A 23,063-nucleotide genomic window follows, 5' to 3' on the forward strand; every position below is an offset into this window, starting at 1 on the left:
GGCAGATCTCACTCACACCCATTCATGAATTCATGAATGGGTGAGTGAATGCTGCCTCTGATTGGCTCAGCGCAGCTCTCAGCTGAATGACAGCAGTTCAGCACCACAGTGCAGGGGACAGCAGGAGAAGAAGCGGCTGTGCCCCAGCAGCTGAAGGGAGGTGAGTATCTATTTTTTTTGCTTTTTTAAATCACTTTTAATTAATTTCCAGGGAATGGCTTATATGTAAACCCCTTCCCTGAAAAAGAATTCAGGTGTGCCAGTGGACCATTGTCTTCAATGGAGTCGCCGGCAGCAGCAGCGGCTCCATTGAAGAGAATGCCTGCATTTTTATTCTTTTTTACACTAAAATCTTTTTTTTTCAGGTAAGGGCTTATTTTTTTAAGCCCTTCCCGAAAATTCATCCTGCGCTCGCCGGCAGCCCATTGCTTTCAATGGAGCCGGCTGTATTGCCGGCTCCATTGAATTCAATGGCCTAACATCGTTCTTCTCTGCCACAGCTGTTACAGCTGTGGCAGAGGAGAACGATCGTTATGCTGACAGTGGGGGGGGGGGGGTGTTAACTCTTGCAACTATTGTGGTTTAATAGTGAGACCTCGGAGCCCGAAATGCAGCCCTGCATGTTGCTCCTCGCCTGCCCTATCCATTTCTGTGTTTTTTACATGACTTTGGTGATTTGCTAAGATTTTCACCAATGAAAACCTTAGCGGAGCACCAGTCATATACAAAAATGCTCGGGTCACCCATTGACTTCAATGCGGTTCGTTACTCGAAACGAACTCTCGAACATCACTGAAAGTTCGACTCGAGTAACGAGCAGTCGAGCATTTTGGTGCTCGCTCATCTCTAGTCACAACATCTCCCAAAAGAAATTTAATAAAAAGTAATCACAAAAAAACATTTACCCCAAAACAGTAGCTTTCAAAAACTACAGCTTGTCCTGCAAAAAAGAGCCTTCACACGCCCTGACTGACAGAAAAAATGTAGGATTTTTAAATTTTTTTTAAGAAGTAGAACATTAAATAATCTGTAAGCATAGTATTGTCATAATAGTACTGACGCATAGAATGAAGTGAAGATGTCATGAACGCCGCAAAAGCAACTTCCCCCCCAAAATAGTGCATTTGCATTTTTTCTCCATTTAAAATTTTTTAAAAGTCTTTCAATACATTATATGGCGCATTAAAAAATATAACGCGTCCTGTAAAAAACAAGCCCTCATACGGTTTTGGAAAAATAAAAAAGTTAAAAATGTAGAGCTCTTGGAACGCGGGGATTAGGAAAATGAAAACCCGAAAAATGGCTAGTAGTTAAGGGGTTAAAATACTAAATCTGCTGCATGATCTGCCCCAGTAATACCTACTGTTTTTAGCCTTATGCAACAGACGGGTTTCCCTTTTCGAAGCACTAAAAGGAAGCATTGCTTGTAGCCCATCAGCTACATATAAATATTTAAGAAAAGATGCCTAGGCATTGTCTTGTTTTTTGGAAAGGTATTTACTAAAACGGGCAGGTCAAGAGGCCTGATGGGTCTTATTTCAGCTAAGGCTACACCAAGGCTATTGGGATTACTTAAGCTTTCCATAATAAAACTTGATTCCAAATATTAGGCAATTTGAAGGTAATTCAAATAAAATCAATCGACTTACCTCGAAACGTCACCATGGATCCGTTCTGCAGAGTAGTCATCCCATCTGCAGGCTTCCCGATGCACAAGTTCATCTGTGGGTCTATGGGTGAACATTTATATGTCTGTTAGATGTAATGCCTTTTTTTGACTCCTTTCCTTTCCTCTCGGTTTGAATATGCAATCACTTACTATTTGTGCTGGTGTTTAGGAGATTTGTGATTGCTTTTTTATGATATTATGTATAGAAATGCATATTCCTGGTTAATTCTGCTGAATAATAGTCATTTGCTATAAATCATCTGTTTTCACAAATATGGCGATAAGACTTGTAAGTGGCCCACCCCCTTTTTCAACCAGCTTACCGGCATTTGTGATGGAACTTCCAGCGGGAAGTTCTAATGCAGATGTTAAACCACCCTAATATGTTCACTTACATTCTATTTTATTGATCATTTTGTGTGCAAAAACTGTCGCACACAGAAAATGTATATAATAAAAGGGTAAATAGCACCTGTTACATATTTTGCAATATATATTTCACAGCATTGTCAAAATACTAGTGATAAGCCTGGTAAAGATAAAACTAGTGAGACTGCACAGATATACTTAGAAGAGACCTGTCAGCCGGTGTCGAAAGGGCACTAACATTTCTAATAACTTATGCACATCTACTAGTCTCTGTGTGTCTCATCAATCTTGTAATATACTTCTATAAAACTTTTATTGTTTTACCACTGTGAATCACGTTTGAAGTGGCTGCCACTAGCAGGTCTTCCCTCTGCAATCTACTACCTATTTTAGGTGTTGAGCTTCTGTAGTTACTGGGATACTTCATAGTATCTACACAGTCTTTGCCACTCCTGTTGTTCCAGCATGTGTGTGTGGGTATGTACATTACTTTTGGTTTACTAACAATTCGGCCAGAATGGCCAGCAAATAGTGGCATGGGATGTAAAGGCAAGAAAGTGCAGGACAGTGAACTACTGGCAGAATGGCTATGCACATCCTGCTTGAAAGTGGATTGCAAATAGCAGTGCAGCAGAAACATTTGGAAGACTACCTGCAAATCAGAACTTTAAAGCATGAAACAGGATGCAAACAGCAGCAAAAATGAGTGGGTAAGGAGGAACTGTTATATTTTAGAAAGCTTGTTGAAAACTCAGGTATGCTTTAGCTATTAACTTTTAAGTTTGAATTAGCTAAGGCCTCCTTGCTTATTTCTCATTTTCTACTGTGCTGTGTTGGGTATAACATGCTTGCTATATATGTTAATAGGATGGGACACTCATATTAACTATTTTGTTAAAGGCTACCTTCTCTAACGAAGACCAAATGTAATTACATGCTACTTAGACCTACACTTGTGTTCATCATGTAAGAGGAGCAAGCAGTGTCCTGCTTCCATCTTATTGATTATAGCAATTCACAGCCACTCCAGAGAGTGGTTTCATTAACTGCCATTATCATCTACTTTATGACCTCAAATACAGATCTCTAGAATTATTACAAGCTGCACTATCAAAGCTGGCCATAACAGGACGTTCCAATAAAGCCAAGGATTATTGCTGATAGAACTGAATTGAGCTATAGAAACTACATTGGGAAGCTGTGCAGTTCCATGAGACATTGTGGGGAGGGCCAGCAGCCTTCTTGGGACTGAAACAGAGCCTTATGAAGTCTGTAAGCAGCAGTGACAGAGCAAGCAGCAGATATAGTGTGCAGCAGATGCAACTGAGAGTCTGCAAAGATGTGGCGGTGGCCATTTAGATTGGTGACCAGGGCGTTTTTCTTATACCAAGAGAGTAGCCCTGATGACTTGGGCCAAAGGACCCTGATGATCTGGGGGCCGAAGAGGCAACACCAGACATGGACTGGTTGGACCACTGAGGGCAAGAGCCCCGCAGCATGAGAGGGGAGAGATAGTCTTCCTCCCAGCAGTGCCTGACACTGAGACAATGTCAAAAAGAACATTACTGTGCAGTTGAAAGCCAGAGCATAATGCCACAACTGTTTATGAGCATGATATTTCACCAGGACTATATTACATAAATCATTTGCCAGGGTTGAAGTGGGGGTCACAGACATGTCAGAACTAAAGTAACATTAGTGTAATTATGCTAATGTTCGGTAAAAGTTATTTCCTCACAAACTGAGTGCTGCCTCTGCCTTCGTCTGTCATTGCTGCACCATACAAGTAACCTGCAACATATGAGACCATTACAACCAACTGGAAGGCTTAGATATGGCTGTTATTGCCATCTTCTCAAGATAAGCCATTAATATGTGATTGGTGGGGTTCCATTGTTCGGAATCCATACCAATCAGCTGATTGAACAGCCTCTTCTATGTTTACATCTGAGCACGATTGTGTTCATACTGAGAATGCTGCATTATTTATAACGGTTGTTTTGAGTAGTACAGGCTTGTCCAATTCACTTCAATTTTCCAGAACCGGCAGTTCTGATATTTCCATTGTTCAACTTCAAGGATGGAGCTGAACAGTGGAAATGGCTCAGAGACCAGGGTGCCTGAATGTGCCCTTACTGATTTTAAAATAGAATATCTGTCTAGAAATCTGTCTCAATGTGCCCTTACTGGTATTAAAATAGGATATTGATATAGGTATCTGGCTGATTGCCCATCAAGGGTCACTTGCTTTCTAACCTTTGTTTGGCAATCAGCCAGGAAGCAAGTTATTCAGCTTTATGGCAAATTGGGTCCCTGCCATTAAAAAGTTGTCTTTATGTTCCTCTGGATTAACTTCATAAGAAGAAAACTGCTGAACTTGATGGACGTAGGTCCTTTTTCAACCCACAGTGTAACTATATTCTGTAAATAGCCTTACATGTTAAGCAAGATGATCATCACCGTTTCACAAAAGGTACAATGAATATAAGTGAAAATATTTGAAAGGGTTGGAAAAAACGCAAGAGAGTAACGTAACATTGTACTTACCATGTGTGCTTCTGATTTTATTAAGTAGCAATAACCATACTGATGGCCTATGTATAGTGTAGCTATACACACTTGTTAAATTTGTCGTTGGAAAACCAATCATCCTCCGATATATTTCCTCCACAATCTGAATAATTCTTTTTTGTGGTTGTGGATTCCAGTTTGGCGTTATTACCGGTGAGTAGCCCGAGGGAATATCTCTATCGTCTGTATTAGGCTGCTTTACGTCTGGAGATGGTGTACTTACAAGTGGATAATATTGCTGCATCTCAGTACATATTTCAATGATATGTTGAAGATCATCACCTGATATTTTCAATTTAATTGCTTCATCTTTAAGCAAGTCACAAACATGATATCTGTATGTTGTGGGGGGTTTTGTGGTTTTAATATTCTCCATCTTTTCAGGTTCCATTGGCCTTTTTGTAGGAAAATCTCTAGGATCCGGTGTTTTTGTTGGATGCATGGACTTGGTGGACATCTCGGTGTCATCTATATCTTTAGTTGTCTCAAAAACTACACTATTGGTTGGAGTTGGCCTTTGTTTACCAGTGCTCATGATTGTAGAAACCTCAGACTTGTCTTTAGGTTGTTCCGTAGTCGGTTTAAAAGATTGGTCAGACGTCGGTGTTTGGTGTGGTTCAGTAGTTGGCTCTTTTGTGGGAATTTTTGATGAAATAGTAAGATCTGAATGCCTTGTGGATGATTCTGTGGTCTTCATGATATCACTGTTGGTTATGGTTTCCTTGGTTTGTGCTTTTTCACTGTTCTGAGTAGTAGCTGTGGTAGAGAAAGGCATTATATTAGTATTTGCCATGACATAGCCAGTGCTTTGGTCAAGTAGCTTATCGGTAAATTCAGAAGGTGCAATTGCAGTGTGCCATGTACCAGTTGCTTGTTTAGAAGTGATATATTTACCATTATCAGTGATAGGAAGTGTTTGTTTGCTTGGATCCACTGTGTTTGTTTTGTCGGGAAGTGTATTTGTTGTTTCCTGTAATTTTCCAGAGACGGTTGTATGGGTTATGCCACTAGCATCTGTTGTGCTTTGATCCTGGGGAGTTTTCAAAGTGCTCACTGTAAAATTAAAAGAAGGTTCATGTAAATTTATGTATGGTGTGCTTGTAACTATTTCGTTCGTGTGCTTAGTGTCTGTGACATGAGCCTCAATTATTGAGGCTGAAACAGCATTCGTTTGGACATTTTGGTCAGTACTACCACCTAAATCTTGACTACTAGTGCTACTTCCTTCAAATCTGTATATTTTGCTCGTGGTATCAGAAAGTGGTGAAAAGTTTGGACTTACAGTGCCATGAAGAGTTGTTAGCCCATGGGTAGTCTTAATTCTGCTAGTATCTACGTCAAGAAGAGTACTCAGTAAGTGGTCCTTTATAGTAACTGGAAATCCTTCAGTAGATTCCATGGTAACTTGTTCGTTTTCAGTATTTGTTTTCCCTGTCTGTAATCCCTCATCACTAGTGGTATCCATGATTGACAAAGTCTTGGCTTTAGAAGATTCGGCAGTTGTGTAATGTTTGTCTAGCAATTTAAAAGATGTGGATGTTGATGCGTCATTATTTGTCGTAGCTACAGTGGATTTTGCCATGTCTACTGGTGTAGAAGTAGAGTGAGTAACTGTATCTGCCTGGCTGCTGAGCTGTGTTGTCAGAGGTTTGGTTTCATCAGTTGTTATTAAAATTTCGTCTGCGTTCCTCGTAACAGAATTTGACTCGTCAACTCTGGAACTTTGATCCAATATAGAAGTTAAACCATTAGAACCCTCAGTAGTAAAAGTGGGTTCACTCGAAACTATGGTGTATATACTAGTTTTAGGTTCTTCTGCCTTGCTAACCAAGTCAGGTATTGTAGTGGTTAGTGTTCTAAATGTCATACTGTCAGTAGTAGCTGTTAATTGGTCGTCAGTGGGTCTTATAGAAGGAATTAATGTTTTTACTGAAGAGAAGTCTACTGTTTCTTGTGTGTTTTCGACTGCCGCATCATGTGTTGTTTGATGTGGCATATTAGTTTTGTTTGGTTCTGTAACTGTTGAGATCTCAATGAAACCTACATTTTCAGTGGAAATTATGACATTCCTATTGGTGACCGTTTGGAATATTTCATCAGAGGATGGTAACTTTGTGCTAGTTGCTTCATGCAATTCAACCACTTGCGTTACAGAAGGTTGCTCTTCTACATTAATTGATGTGATTTCTTTAGACCTATCTGTGGAACTAAGCATTGCCAGCATTGTTACACTGGATGTTACTCTGTCATCTGGCACTGTGCTCTTCCCTGTCTCACTAGGATCTGTTGGATTATCATAATCCTTATCACTAGTAGGTGATACTGTAGGATTATCTGATGTTCCCTCTTCTGTAGATACTGTTGACAATGGATGTGTTTTTAAATCATTTGATAAAGTAAAGGGTGTAGAGCCATCATGATGGTCCTCTGTAGTGTCTGATAGCAATGGAGATTGCATGGTGGTGCCAGCCAAACTTTCCATCTCCATTGTAACAGGTGATGTTTGATCTTTTGGCATTTGAGAGGTTTCATCCATTCTCTCTGTCTTTCCGTCATTTGTTGTTTTACTTTCTAAAACTGTAACTACATCAGATGCAACAGTCATACTGTTGGTCTTTGTTGTAGCAGTAGTAACAAGAGATGACTCATGGCTGCTATCACTTGATGTTGCTGTGGTGCCTTTTCCTGTTTCTGTAGTTTCAGCTGTTGCGGATAAATCTATTACAGTTGTCTTACTGGGGAGTGTATCTGTGGACTGTATGTCTTCTGTGTTTGTTGTTGTTGTTGTTTGTTGGTTAGTGATATCTCTGGTCTGCAATGTGATTGTTTGTGCCGTGTTAGATGTTATTATATTGTCTTCAGATGTATGTGTGGGATCAGTTCTTCCTACGGAGAAAGATTCCGTACTCTCTACTGTAGACAACTGACTTTCTGCTACAGTTGAGAGCATGGAGGTGGTTGGGTTTTCATTAGTTCCCTTTACAGTAAATTGTAAATCGGTTATATTATCTACTTCTGTAGCTTTAGACAAATCATCAATAGTTTTGGTGGGAGTTGTGTTTTCTACTGTTGACATTGTTCCTTCCATTACTTCTTTACTTGTAGGTTGAGGCGAATTATTTTGTGTAGGGGGCTGTTCTGTGTTTGCTGTGCCAGTTAATGGGGTGTTTTCTTGTATATCTGTAGTCTTATATATAGTGCCAGTAGGTTTCATATCTGGTGAAGCTGTGACATCTTCAGACCTTGTGGGGATTAAGGAATGTGTACTAGTTCCTTGTGTGTTTTCAGTAGCTCCTTCCATTGGTGTTTGAAGTGTACTTAACTCCCTTGGAAGCGGACTGCTGTGGGATGGAGCTGTACTTTTTTCAGCTTCCCCAGAACTGGTGTCTGTTGCAGTGTTACTACTTGTTATTGTCTCTTCAGTAGTTGGATCTGCATTATTTGTACTTGTAGGACTCGGAATCATATCTGTAGTTTGCCCAGTTTGTAGTTCAGTACTTAAATCAGTAGAGTGTGTTGTAGTCATCTTAACTTCATCTCTATCGGGAACCTCACTAGCTGAAGATGATAAAGTATTTTGAAGAATGTCTGTTACAGCAGTTGCGGATAAATCAATTACAGTTGTTTTACTGGGGACTGTATCTGTGGACTGTATGTCTTCTGTGGTTTGTTGGTTAGTGATATCTCTGGTCTGCAATGTGATTGTTTGTGCCGTGTTAGATGTTATTATATTGTCTTCAGATGTATGTGTAGAATCAGTTCTTCCTACAGAGAAAGATTCCGTACTCTCTACTGTAGATAACTGACCTTCTGCTACGGTTGAGAGCATGGAAGTGGTTGGGTTTTCATTAGTTCCCGTTATGGTAAATTGTAAATCAGTTATATTATCTACTTCTGTAGCTTTAGACAAATCTTCAATAGTTTTGGTGGGAGTTGTGTTTTCTACTGTTGACTTTGTTCCTTCCATTACATCTACACTTGTAGGTTGGGGGGAATTATTTTGTGTAGGGGGCTGTTCTGTGTTTGCTGTGCCAGGTAATGGGGTGCTTTCTTGTATATCTGTAGTCTTATATATAGTGCCAGTAGGTTTCTCATCTGTTGAAGCTGTGACATCTTCAGACCTTGTGGGGATTAAGGAATGTGTACTAGTTCCTTGTGTGTTTTCAGTAGCTCCTTCCATTGGTGTTTGAAGTGTACTTAACTCCATTGGAAGTGGACTGCTGTGGGATGAAGCTGTACCTTTTTCAGCTTCCCCAGAACTGGTGTCTGTTGCAGTGTTACTACTTGTTATTGTCTCATCAGTAGTTGGATCTGCATTATTTGTACTTGTAGGACTGGGAATCTTAGCTGTAGTTTGCCCAGTTTGTAGTTCAGTACTTAAATCAGTAGAGTATTTTGTTGTAGTCATGTTAACTTCCTCTCTGTCGGGAACCTCACTAGCTGAAGATGATAAAGTATTTTTAAGTGTTTCAGCTGTTGCGGATAAATCTATTACAGTTGTCTTACTGCGGACTGTATCTGTGGACTGTATGTCTTCTGTGGTTTGTTGGTTAGTGATATCTCTGGTCTGCATTGTAATTGTTTGTGCCGTGTTAGATGTTATTATATTGTCTTCAGATGTATGTGTGGGATCAGTTCTCCCTATGGAGAAAGATTCCTTACTCTGTACTGTGGACAACTGACCTTCTGCTACGGTTGAGAGCATGGAAGTAGTTGGGTTTTCATTAGTTCCCGTTACGGTAAATTGTGAATCAGTTATTTTATCTACTTCTGTAGCTTTAGACAAATCCTCAATAGTTTTGGTGGGTGTTGTATTTTCTACTGTTGACGTTGTTCCTTCCATTACTTCTACACTTGTAGGTTGGGGTGAATTATTTTGTGTAAGGGGCTGTTCTGTGTTTGCTGTGCCAGTTAATGGGGTGCTTTGTTGTATGTCTGTAGTCTTATATACAGTGCCAGTAGGTTTCACATCTGTTGAAGCTGTGACATCTTCAGACCTTGTGGGAATTGGGGAATGTGTACTAGTTCCTTGTGTGTTTTCATTAGCTTCTTCCAATGGTGTTACAGGTGTACTTAACTCCATTGGAAGTGGACTGCTGTGGGATGGAGCTGTACTTTTTTCAGCTTCCCCAGAACTGGTGTCTGTTGCAGTGTTACTACTTGTTATTGTCTTTTCAGTAGTTGGATCTGCATTATTTGTACTTGTAGGACTCGGAATCATATCTGTAGTTTGTCCAGTTTGTGATTCAGTACTTAAATCAGTAGAGAATGTTGTCATAGTCATCTTAACTTCATCTCTGTCGGGAACCTCACTAGCCGAAGCTGATACAATATTTTTAAGAGTGTCTGTTACAGAAGGTGTTAGTAATGCTTCGGTGCTTGTTCTCTCCGTAGAGTCTACCGCTTTGGTCAAGTCAGTGGGAAGGGTTCCCATGGAGTTTGTACCAACTTCTGTTAAAGATTTACTCTCTGTTGTCATACTGTGAATGTCATTGGTGTTTGTTGTAGCAGTAGTAACAAGAGATGGCTCATGGCTGCTATCACTTGATGTTGCTGTGGTGCCTTTTCTTGTTTCTGTAGTTTCAGCTGTTGTGGATAAATCTATTACAGTTGTCTTACTGGGGAGTGTATCTGTTGACTGTATGTCTTCTGTGGTTTGTTTAGTGATGTCTCTGGTCTGCAATGTGATTGTTTGTGCCGTGTTGGATGTTATTATATTGTCTTCAGATGTATGTGTAGAATCAGTTCTTCCTACGGAGAAAGATTCCTTACTCTCTACTGTAGACAACTGATCTTCTGCTACGGTTGAGAGCATGGAAGTAGTTGGGTTTTCATTAGTTCCCTTTACAGTAAATTGTAAGTCTGTTAAATTAACTACTTCTGTAGCTTTAGACAAATCTTCAATAGTTTTGGTGGGTGTTGTGTTTTCTACTGTTGACATTGTTCCTTTCATTACTTCTACACTTGTAGGTTGAGGCGAATTATTTTGTGTAGTGGGCTGTTCTGTGTTTGCTGTGCCAGTTAATGGGGTGCTTTCTTGTATGTCTGTAGTCTTATATACAGTGCCAGTAGGTTTCACATCTTGTGAAGCTGTGACATCTTCAGACCTTGGTGTTACAAGTGTACTCAACTCCATTGGAATTGGACTGCTGTGGGATGGAGCTGTACTTTTTTCAGCTTCCCCAGAACTGGTGTCTGTTGCAGTGTTACTACTTGTTATTGTCTCTTCAGTAGTTGGATCTGCATTATTTGTACTTGTAGGACTGGGAATCTTATCTGTAGTTTGCCCAGTTTGTAGTTTAGTACTTAATTCAGTAGAGTATGTTGTCGTAGACATCTTAACTTCATCTCTGTCGGGAACCTCACTAGCTGAAGATGGTAAAGTATTTTTAGGAGTTTCAGCTGTTGAGGATAAATCTATTACAGTTGTCTTACTGGGGACTGTATCTGTGGACTGTATGTCTTCTGTGGTTTGTTGGTTAGTGATATCTCTGGTCTGCAATGTGATTGTTTGTGCCGTGTTTGATGTTATTATATTGTCTTCAGATGTATGTGTGGGATCAGTTCTCCCTATGGAGAAAGATTCCTTACTCTCTACTGTAGATAACTGACCTTCTGCTACGGTTGAGAGCATGGAAGTGGTGGGGTTTTCATTAGTTTCCGTTACAGTAAATTGTAAATCAGTTATTTTATCTACTTCTGTAGCTTTAGACAAATCCTCAATAGTTTTGGTGGGAGTTGTGTTTTCTACTGTTGACGTTGTTCCTTCCATTACTTCTACACTTGTAGGTTGGGGTGAATTATTTTGTGTAGGGGGCTGTTCTGTGTTTGCTGTGCCAGTTAATGGGGTGCTTTGTTGTATGTCTGTAGTCTTATATACAGTGCCAGTAGGTTTCACATCTGTTGAAGCTGTGACATCTTCAGACCTTGTGGGAATTGGGGAATGTGTACTAGTTCCTTGTGTGTTTTCATTAGCTTCTTCTAATGGTGTTACAGGTGTACTTAACTCCATTGGAAGTGGACTGCTGTGGGATGGAGCTGTACTTTTTTCAGCTTCCGCAGAACTGGTGTCTGTTGCAGTGTTACTACTTGTTATTGTCTTTTCAGTAGTTGGATCTGCATTATTTGTACTTGTAGGACTGGGAATCTTATTTGTAGTTTGTCCAGTTTGTGATTCAGTACTTAAATCAGTAGAGAATGTTGTCATAGTCATCTTAACTTCATCTCTGTCGGGAACCTCACTAGCCGAAGCTGATACAGTATTTTTAAGAGTGTCTGTTACAGAAGGTGTTAGTAATGCTTCGGTGCTTGTTCTCTCCGTAGATTCTACCGCTTTGGTCAAGTCAGTGGGAAGGGTTCCCATGGAGTTTGTACCAACTTCTGTTAAAGATTTACTCTCTGTTGTCATACTGTGAATGTCATTGGTGTTTGTTGTAGCAGTAGTAACAAGAGATGGCTCATTGCTGCTATCACTTGATGTTGCTGTGGTGCCTTTTCCTTTTTCTGTAGTTTCAGCTGTTGTGGATAAATCTATTACAGTTGTCTTACTGGGAACTGTATCTGTGAACTGTATGTCTTCTGTGGTTTGTTGTTTAGTGATGTCTCTGGTCTGCATTGTAATTGTTTGTGCCGTGTTAGATGTTTTTATATTGTCTTCAGATGTATGCGTAGAATCAGTCCTCCCTACGGAGAAAGATTCCTTACTCTCTACTGTAGACAATTGACCTTCTGCTACGGTTGAGAGCATGGAAGTGGTTGGGTTTTCATTAGTTCCCTTTACAGTAAATTGTAAATCGGTTATATTATCTACTTCTGTAGCTTTAGACAAATCTTTTGTAGTTTTGGTGGGTGTTGTGTTTTCTACTGTTGACTTTGTTCCTTCCATTACTTCTACGCTTGTAGGTTGGGGTGAATTATTTTGTGTGGAGAGCTTTTCAGCATTTGTTGTGCCAGTTAATGGGGTGCTTTCTTGTATATCTGTAGTCTTGTATATAGTGCCAGTAGGTTTCACATCTGGTGAAGCTGTGACTTCTTCAGACCTTGTGGGGATTGGGGAATGTGTATTAGTTCCTTGTGTGTTTTCATTAGCTTCTTTCATTGGTGTTACAATTGTACTTAGCTCCATTGGAAGCGGACTGCTGTTGGATGGTGCTGTACTTGTTTCAGCTTCCGCAGAACTAGTGACTATTGTCTTTTCAGTAGTTGGATCTGAATTATTTATACTAGTAGGGCTAGGAATCTTATTTGTAGTTTGTCTCATTTGTGTTTCAGTACTTAATTCAGTAGAAAATGTTGTCAACTTAACTTCATTTTTGTCAGGAACTTCACTAGCTGTAGTTGATAACATATTTTTAAGAGTCTCAGTTACGGAAGGTGTTAGTAATGCTTCGGTGCTTGTTCTCTCCGTAGACTTTACCGCTTTGGTCAAGTCAGTGGGAAGGGTTCCCATTGGGTTTGTACCAGCTTCTGGTAAAGATTTACTTTCTGTTGTCATACTGTGAATGTTATTGGTGTTTGTTGTAGCAGTAGTAATAAGAGATGGCTCATGGCTGCTATCACTTGATGTTGCTGTGGTGCCTTTTCCTATTTCTGTTGTTTTAGCTGTTGTGGATAAATCTCTTACAGTTGTCTTATTGGGGACTGTATCTGTGGACCGTATGTCTTCTGTGGTTTGTTGTTTAGTGATGTCTCTGGTCTGCAGTGTAATTGTTTGTGCCGTGCTAGATGTTATTATATTGTCTTTAGATGTATGTGTGGGATCAGTTTTTGCTATGGTGAAAGATTCCTTGCTGCCTACTGTTGACACCCAACGTTGTACTATGGTTGAGAGCATGGAAGTGGTTGGGTTTTCATTAGTTCCCTTTACAGTAACACGTAAATCTGTTATATTATCTATTTCTGTAGTTTTAGGCAAAGCTTTTGTAGTTTTGGTGGGTGTGGTATTCTCTACTGTTGACTTTGTTTCTTCCATTACTTGGACACTTGTAGGCTTGGGTGATTTACTTTGTGTTGTGAGTTGTTCTGTGTTTGCTGCTGCAGTTAATGGGGTGCTTTCTTGTTTGTCTGTGGTCTTATATATTGTGCTAGTAGGTTTCACATCTGGTGAAGCTGTGACATCTTTAGATCTTGTGGTAATTGGGGAATGTGTACTAGTTCCTTGTGTACTTTTACTAACCTCTTGATTTGGTGTACTTATCTCCATTGGAAGCGGACTGCTATGGGATGGAGCTGTACTTTTTTCAGCTTTCGCAGAACTGGTGACGATTGCCATGTTACTACTTGTTACTGTCTTTTTAGTAGTTGGGTCTGCATTATTTACACTAGTTGGGTTGGGGTTCTTATTTGTGGTTTCTTTATTTTGTGGTTCAGTAGTTAATTTAGTAGAATATGTCGTCATCTTAACGTCATCTCTGTCAGGAACCTGACTAGCTGCATTTAATGAAGTAGCTTTAAGAATGCCTGTTATGGGTGTTAGTAATGTTTGGGTTCCGGTTCTCTCCGTAGATTCTATGACTTTTATTGTGCTAGTGGTAAGTGTTCCTACAGGGTATGTAATAACTTCTGTTAAAGGTTTACTTTCTGTTGTCATGCTATTGGTCTGACTTGAATTAGATGCTTGATTTACTGACCTGCTCAGTCTTGTGTTTTTAAGTATAACCATGTCAGATCTGGTCTTAGGCTCTGTTGGACCTATACTTTTAACAATGTCAGTGGCGGTTCCCTTAGTAGTATGTGTTGCTACAGTTTGACCTGTACTTTGTGTTGATGTAGTTTGCATGGATGTTGCATCAACTGATGTTTGTTTTTCCCTCAATGTGTCAAGTGTTGACTGTAGTCCCCTCTCTGTTGGTAAGTGCGTCACCGCTGTTGTTTGGCTAGATCGCTCTGAGCTTGCACTGGTTGAAATTTTTTCTGCTTTGGTCTTGCTGAGGCTTTCAGACTCAGTGACTATTGATGGTGGTGCAATACCAGCAGCGGTATTCATCGACTTTATAGTGTCATCTAATATTTCTCCTATTGACTGTGATGCATTTGGCTTTTCAGTAACAACTTGAGCTTCGGGAATAGTTGGTTGCTCAGTTGGAAATATTCCTACAGTATCCAGTGTATCTGGCGTGCTTATCTTTTTCTCTCTATGGGTATTTTTGTCTGTTTCAGTTTTGGGATCTTCACTTGGCTGAGTTGTTACCAATGTACTTAAAATATTATTTGCAATTATTTCTGTAGTAATTATTCTGTCCTTCGATCCTGTCCATGAGCTTTCAGTACTGATATCTTTAGTAACTCTAGAATGAGCTGGTGAAGACTCATCATTGAAGCGGTTGATATTAGAGGCACTAGCAGAGACCAGCAATCGATTAGTAGCATAGTCTGTAGTTGATTTGAAATCATGTGAATTTGCTGCTTTTGCGTCAACGGTAGCAGGCGGTAAATCATGTGAGCCTTCTTCTATAGCTTGTGTTTCAGCTAAAGTTTGGAAATGTTCAGTCCTACGTATTTCCTCTAACACTGATGTACTTAAGAAATGTTCATTGTCTAAAGTTTTTATGGGTGGTGATGTGGCTTCAAGACTGATCAGTAGTTGATTCACTCTTGGTCCAGTCGTTTCTGCAAATGTTCTCATATCTTCCATAGTTGTTTTTATATCTTTTGTATTGTCTTTTTCGGACACTATATTGTCCGTGCTTTTAACAACTGTGGATCTTCTTACTGTTGATTTTGCAGTTTTAGATTTGCTTATAGGATATTGCGATGTTTCATAGGTTGATAAACTATTTGTTTTAATTGGTGTAATTCCTGGAGTCAATGGGCTTTCTATACCGTTTTTACCATCCGCTGTTTCTGTTGTAACCATCTCCATCAACCTTAGAGGATTCACAAAACTAGTTACGTCTTTGCCTATAACATCAATCTCCAGCCGTTTCACAGTGGATCCATCGTCTTGTGATGGCACTGAGGTCTTATCATTTATGTTTCCAGCTACAGTATTATGCATTACAATAATTGGTGCTTCCAAATCATTAATTGCAGTTGTATGTTTAATACTCTTACTTTGTTGAAGTGGTGCTTCTGTTGACGTGCTTTTTCCTGTGGTTTTATCTGTGGGTGTTGGACTTTGAGTGGAGGCATTCATCACAGATGTAGTTTTTTCAGGTCCCTTTGTAGTTGGTAGAACTTTGGGTGTACTAGTCTCCATCTTGTCTGAAGTTACGTTAGGTTTTTGCGTTGGTGACTTTGATGGTTTCACTGTTTCTGTAGTTTGATTTGTTTTCATCGTAGTCTGTGATGCTGTAGTTGTTGAGTTGACCATCAAAGTTGTTGGTGATGTAGTTGTGGGCAGAAAGTCCATTCCACTGCCGTCATCTCCAGAGCCTTCATAGTTAAATGTGGGTACAGGGGTTGAAAAGGGCTCTTTTTTTCGCTTTGGGGGCATTAATGGATCTTCTGGTTCTTCTTTTAAAAAGAAAATAAATAATATGTTATTATATGCATTTAGCATCATCTACTTAGAAAAAATGCATATGCATTGCTCATTGTATAGTTATCAAAATTACAGAAACAGTAATTGTGGATTACCACAATGTAATCTTACCAGGAAACTTCTTTTTTTTGTCTGTAACGTTTTTCTTGTTTTTTCCTTTTAACCTTCTGGTAGATGATTTACTTCTACTGTGTGAGCTTGATGACTGGGAAGAACTTGAGTGCTCGCTCTCTATAGTTTCTAAAAATGAGGAGTTAAATAAAATAAGTTAGACGATTCGTTATATGTATTCTATGAATTGCAACCAGCTTATTGCAATCTTACATCACCTGAATCATCATCATTTTGACATAACAGAACAGTTGTTGGTAGCCCAGTTGCTCACCTCGTTGTCCCTGCCTTCTTTCTTCCATTTGCCCTGTCGCCCTCCATTATAGTGAATAGGAGATACAGAAACGGATGGATGTGCTCACTCAGCTGCTTCTTTATTTCAAATACACAGTAATGGAGGGTATTTGTGCCCTATGATAAGGGCAAGGACCCATATCTAAAGTTCAAATAATGTAGCAAATTGACCTCACAGTAACACTAGGTGCATACTAGCCATTAATATAAGCTGGACACAACTCACATTGGACAGAGCACGGATATCAGTCCATATGTTGCCCAATTTACACTGAGGTGCACACTGACATGCATTGGTATTTCTTGGTTCTCGTCCGTAATACAGGCAGGAATAGGACATGGCCGCAAAAAAGCCACTGTGCGGAGAACCTAGTACATTTCTTCATTTTTGTGAAATATGTAACCGAACATGATCTCGTTGTTCCTCCAAAGTGCCTTTATTAAAAACCCCAAAGAAGTGGCCCTTTATTAATTACCTTGTCTTTCTTCCTCGGAGTTAACCTTCTTTTTTGTTTTTAAAATTCCTTTTGGATTCGGTTTTGGTTTCTTTTTAGGGTTCTTCCCTTTTCCATTTTCTGTTGGCTCTGGTGGAAAAATTTTGTCATTATAAATTTGTTCTTAAGGTCTCAACTCACGTTGCAATTATAGCCAATAACACTGAGTATAAGTTTTGTTACACGTCTTTTCCCAACTTATAAGATAGTGATGGTCTATCGATAGGTTAGACCATCATTTTATGAACGATGGAGGTTCTGACTATTGGGTCCCCCACCGATGCTAAAAATAAAGGGCATGCAGTGTTGGTTTATTACTGTGTCCCCTTCACGTTTTTTCCCCTGTGCACATTTTCATACCTTGCAAGTAAACCTAAGAAGTCATCTTGAACCTATATGAAGTTCACACAAATACAAATGTGGAAAACCAGTAATGCAGCATACCCTGCTTTGGGAGTTGGTTCACACTGTGTTAAGGTTCTCGGTTGAGCTTTCTGGCCAGAAGGTTCAATTTGAACACCCAAAAACTTTATTCAAACAGTATCCACAATAAAACTACTGATTTTAATGAGGTAAATAGAATCCAAAGGTGGACTTTGTTTGACCTGGTTTCTGTTCATTTCCAGCCATCCAGTTGACTACACTATTGTGTCTCACAAAAATGACAGAAATTAATAGAAACCAGATCAAACACTGTTAAAAGTTTGCATCTTTAGACTCAATTTACCTAGTTAAAGGCAATCATTTTGCCATATAGACAGATGTGGTTTGGCTTTTGGTTATTTAGAGTGGCAGCACCTGAGGAACCTAGTTTTCACCCTTGATCCCTCCAAGTGAGATAAGGCTTTTGTTGAGGAGTCCCCAAGCCGTTAATCATCCAGAAAGTCCTGATAGTGTGGCAGCTGACACTGTATTGGGCCAAGATGTAGTACCTGATGATGTGAATTGGAGTGTAACTGGTAAGGTAAACAGGTAATGGTCAGCACTAGTGACAGAGGTCCAGGCAGATGATCAGGGCAGGCATTGAGCAATAACAAAGTCTAATAATCAGAGCCCAGGTGAGTGAACACTGAGGTCAGACTAACTGTATACACACCCTCCCTATGGAGAGGATGCCTACTACAGCAGAAACAGGATGGGGATGGGTGGCGGACAAGTTTAGAATGCATATACTGGTCCTTTAAGAAGAGGCGCCTTGCACACCTTATGGCTAGGACTGAAAACAGCATGAGTGGCATGGCGCAGGTGAAGACCAGCACACAGACACAGGAGAAGGCAGTGCCCGCCCAAGGAACCAGACACAGGTAAGTTGCAATTGCGTGCCATGACAGGTTTCATTGTGGTTCCATCTGAATACCATTTTGGGGCATTTAAATGGAACTCCCTGTCAGAAAGCTTACTGTAAAGCTGAACCTACTCTAAGCCAACTCACAGAGAAGAGTATGCTGAATTACTGGTGTTTTTTCTACATTTATATTTGACAGGCTAACCTTTAGGATTCTTTCCTACATCCTCAGGATCATCACCATCCTTTTCGTTTGGGGTTTTTGGTTTTCTTGGTTTACCATCATCTTCAGGATTTCTTTGCTTTGGTTCTGAAAACACATTTACGTCCGTATATACAGAATAGATTGAGGTTGTATATGTAATGCACAATAGTACTATTACTTAGTCACAATGTTGCTATTGTGCAAACTGAGTTGGACATTGACATATGCTAAGCAACGATGGAAATGCAGATTCTCGCTGAGCTAGACAATGCAAATGGCCCATGAAATTGAGAAACCCCACTGACAGACTTGCAGCAAATACCATACATGACATTATAATTGACTTCACGGAGTAGAAAAATACACAGTGCAGCACAACCTTGTTTAGGACATACAGATGTCATATATGAGGGTCCCTGCCCAGGACCCCCCTCTATGAGCCAGAATAGAGAGAAGCTCTGTAGGAGCACCTCCTATTCTGCCAGACTTAAGTCGTCCTTGTATTTCTAGGATGACCATTTATCTGAATGGCCATCGTACAATATTACATTTCCCCTGCAGCAGCCTTTGCAGGAAAAATGCCCAGCTGACTATGGCTTCCACTGGCAAAATCAACTGCTTGCCGTGCATGCCAGGAGCAAGACCTGAGGCAATCAGCTCTTAACCCCTCTAAAGGACAGCTTACCTTTGAAAGTTTGGAAATTAAAAATTTAGAGCGACAATGGGACACAGTGGAGATGAGGAGCCATAAGTGTATGTGTATTTGCTTGCATCTAAGCGCAGCATATTTGCTGACTGAACAGTGCTTTTTTCACACACATTGGCATCTATTGCTAAACTTTTTCCACCCACAAGGCATGTGTATTTGCTTATCGCAAACAAAGATGTACTGATTGAAATGGCTAATTTGTCTAATGAGTTCTAGATGTGTTCTTTTTACACAGCATTATGCAGCCTATCACGTGTCTTCTCGCACATTGCACGTGCACTGGCACACCGCCCATTGACATCGACCTGGTGCTCAAATGTGCAAGAAAGTGGAATACGCTGCATTTCCATAGGCATGTGCACATTTTCATTCACTGCAGGTAAACTTAAGGAGTCATCTTGAACCTATGTGAAGTTCGCACAAATAAAAATGGGAAAAGCAGTAATCTAGCAATGTGAGTTAGTTTAGGGTAGGTTCATACTGTGTTAAGGTTCTCTGTTGAGCTTTCTGGCCAGAGGGATCCATTTGAACATCTGAAAGCTTTATTCAAACAGAATCCACAACAGATCCATTGACTTTAATGAGGTAAATAGAGTCCAAAGGTTCAAACTTTATTTTGATTGACCTGGTTTCTGTTCATTTCTGTCCATCTAGTCGACTACAATATTGTGCCCCACAAAAATGACAGAAATGAATGGAAACTAGGTCAAACGATGTTAAAAGTGTGCACCTTTGGACTCCAGTTACCTCAAATAAAGTCAATGGTTTTGCCAAGTAGGCGGATGTAGTTTGACTTTGGGCTATCTGGAGTGGTAGTATCCACCCTCAACCCCTGTAAGCAGAATAAGGTCCCCAAGGCTTTATTCATCCAGACAGTTCCGATAGTGTGGTGGCTGGCATGGAACTGGGTGTAGTAGAGCCCAGGTGAGGGACCACAGAGGTCAGGATAATCGCGCATCAGAACTGGGATTCACACTTACAGGAGCTTTGTCACAATAACTATAGACTGATTGTGTAGACATCCCTCCGTTTCAGAAGAATGCTTAATATAGCAGAAACAGAATGGGACTGGGTGGGGGACAAGCTTAGAATGCACATACTGGCCCTTTTAGAAGAGGGGCCACACACGTCCTATAGATAGACAGCCAGGACTCAGCAGAGCATGAGTGGCATGGATCAGGTTAAGCCCAGCATGCAGACACAGGAGATGACTGTGCCCACCCATGGCACCAGAGATGATGAGTAAGATGCCGTTGCATGCTATGACAGATTCCATAGTAGTTCCATCTGAATACCATTTTTACTTACTGGAGAGCTTTCACACAGTGTGAACCTGCTCTAAGCCAACTCACAGAGAAGAGTATGCTAAATTACATGCTTTTTTTTTTCCACATTTATATTTGACAGGCTAACCTTTAGCAGGCTTTCCTACATCCTCGGGATCATCACCATCCTTTTCTTTTGGGGTTTTTGGTTTTCTTGGTTTACCATCAGGATCTCTTTGATTTGGTTCTGAAAACACATTTACGTTCGTATATACAGAATAGATTAAGGTTGTATATGTAATGCAGAATAGTACTCTTGCTTAGTCACAATGTTGCTATTGTACAAACTGAGTTGGACATTAACTTATGTTATGCAGCAATGGAAATAAAGATTCTCTCTGAGCTAGACAATGTGACTGGCCAATGGAATTGGGGAAACCCACTGACAGATTTGCCGCAAATACCATATATGACATTTTAATTGACTTCACTGAGTAGAAAAATACATTGTGCAGCACATTCTTGATTAGGCATTACTAGGATGACGATTCATCTGAATGTCCCTCATACGATACTACATTTCCCCTACAGCAGCCTTTGTGGGAAAAATCCCAGCTAGCAAGAACAAAGACAAAAATTCAGAAGGAACGTAGAGAATCAAGAGACAACGATCACAAAGTAAAATGTTTTTACACAAATACACAGAGCATGGGAAACAAGGAGAATTGGAGCTCCTAAAACAGGAAGAGAAATATGATGTCATAGGCATCACGGAAACTTAATGGAATGATACACATGATTGGAATACAAGGCTTGAAGGATACAACTTATTTATAAGAAACAGACAAATAAAAGTGGAGGCAGTATTGCATTGTATGTTTGGAAAACCTTCATCTCCACAGAGATTCGAGCTTCGGAGCATGGTAGTTCTGTAGAAACTGTTTGTGTAAGAATATAAGGCGAGAACAACAGAAAGGACACTATTGTAGGCATTTACTATAGGCCGCCTGGACAAGTAGAAGATATTGATAAACTTTTTCTACAGCATATGGCCAAGCTCTCAAAAAAGTATGACATAGTGATCATGGGAGAGTATAACTATCCAGACTATTGGTGGGAATCTCTCTCAGGTAAAAGTAATGGGTCCAACAAATTCTTATCCATTCTTGTTGACAACGTTATCTTCCAAAAGGCAGAAGAGAAAACAAGGGGATCTGCTACCTTGGACCTAATCCCTACCAATAGGGAGGAAATGGTTGAGGAAGTAAGGGTGGCTGCGACCTTAGGAGGCACTGATCATGTTATCCTTGAATTTTGGATAAAAAAAGGAAGGATGGATGTCGGAAAGGCAGATTTTAAAGAAATCAGAAAGTGGTTAGGAATATTTCACTGGCTGGATGTTCTTAAGGATAGAAATGTCCAAGAAGGTTGGGAAATTTTGAAAAATTAGATTCTCAAAGCACAATTGTTAACAATCCCTAAAAAAAGGAAGAATATTAAGCATTTAAAGAGACCAGGATGGATGAACAGAGAACTTGCACACGTTAAAAAAGAAAAATATATATGTTTGTCAAATGGAAAGAGGGGGGAATATCTAATGGAGAATATAATGCAGTCTGCAAAAACTGTAGGGCAAGTGTCAGAAAACCTTAAGCTTATAATGAATTGAGGCTTGCAACAGAGGCCAAGAGCAATAAAAAAGGATTTTGGGGGTATGTCAAAAGCAAAAGAAAAGTCAAAGATGCTATTGGATGCTTACAAGATGAAAATGGTGAATAGGTTAATAATGATGTTGGGAAGGCTGAACTTTTAAATTCTTGTTTTGTATCTGTTTTCTCTCAGAAAGTACATGTAACATCAACTGATCTTTCCTCTGCTATAGGGTGATTAAAAGAATGCAGGCTATCTATAAGCAGAGAGATGATGAGGGAACACATAGCTAACTTAAATGAATTCAGGTCTCAAGGTCCAGCAGAATTACATCCTAGGATATTAAAGAAAGCAGCGGAGGTAATTGCTGAACCACTCGCCATAATTTTTGAAAGCTGTCTGAAAGAAAATATGTCTTTGTTGCACATAGCAACCAATTATAGCACAGCTTTTATTTCTTATACCACGGAGGTCAAATGAAAGCTGCTCTGTGATTGATTGCTATGGGCAACAGAGACAAGTCTGTACTTTCTGGTTGCTGCTGACCAGGACATGTGACTGCTGCAGCCAATCACTGGGTAGAAGTTTTCTTTTAGCCAGCTTTCATAAGAGTGTGGTGTTAGGCTACTTTTCTGTGGTCCACCTTGTATAAAGAGTTATAAACAACAACCGTAAGCATTACTAAAGCAAATAATTTACATAAAATATAACAGCAATTTATTGTAGATATAATATAAATCCTGTTTAAAAAACTATTATTTTCAGTCCCTTGTCACTGTTGTCACATCTGTAAAATGTTTGGTAAAGGGGTTGTCAGATGGAAAAATATTGTTTATTGATAAATCTGTCCCATAATTATAAGTATTTTTTTTTGTATTTTCACTTAAAGGGGGTTTACCGTTACCTAAAATTGCCATACAACCACTCTGTACTTCCTGGTTGCTGCTGACCTGGACGCA

The 23,063-nt window shown here is 39.9% G+C and overlaps 1 protein-coding gene across 3 annotated transcripts in view; it reads right to left on the reverse strand.

Moving 5' to 3' along the window:
- Window positions 1–23,063, reverse strand: part of PRG4 (proteoglycan 4) — a 96,540-nt gene that overhangs the window by 10,753 nt on the left and 62,724 nt on the right. For 2 of the 3 annotated variants that reach the window (XM_066594704.1, XM_066594702.1), the window contains 6 exons: window positions 16,973–17,080; window positions 16,203–16,331; window positions 15,662–16,063; window positions 5,504–5,662; window positions 4,586–5,365; window positions 1,650–1,730 (listed from right to left, as the gene is read on the reverse strand). In XM_066594704.1, the coding sequence (XP_066450801.1) occupies window positions 1,650–1,730; window positions 4,586–5,365; window positions 5,504–5,662; window positions 15,662–16,063; window positions 16,203–16,331; window positions 16,973–17,080 (1,659 nt within the window). The remainder of the gene's footprint in view (window positions 1–1,649; window positions 1,731–4,585; window positions 5,366–5,503; window positions 5,663–15,661; window positions 16,064–16,202; window positions 16,332–16,972; window positions 17,081–23,063) is intronic. The other variant, XM_066594703.1, reaches the window with a different exon arrangement.

This window comes from Eleutherodactylus coqui, chromosome 3, assembly GCF_035609145.1.
Source record: "Eleutherodactylus coqui strain aEleCoq1 chromosome 3, aEleCoq1.hap1, whole genome shotgun sequence".
NCBI classification, from domain to species: Eukaryota; Metazoa; Chordata; class Amphibia; order Anura; family Eleutherodactylidae; genus Eleutherodactylus; species Eleutherodactylus coqui.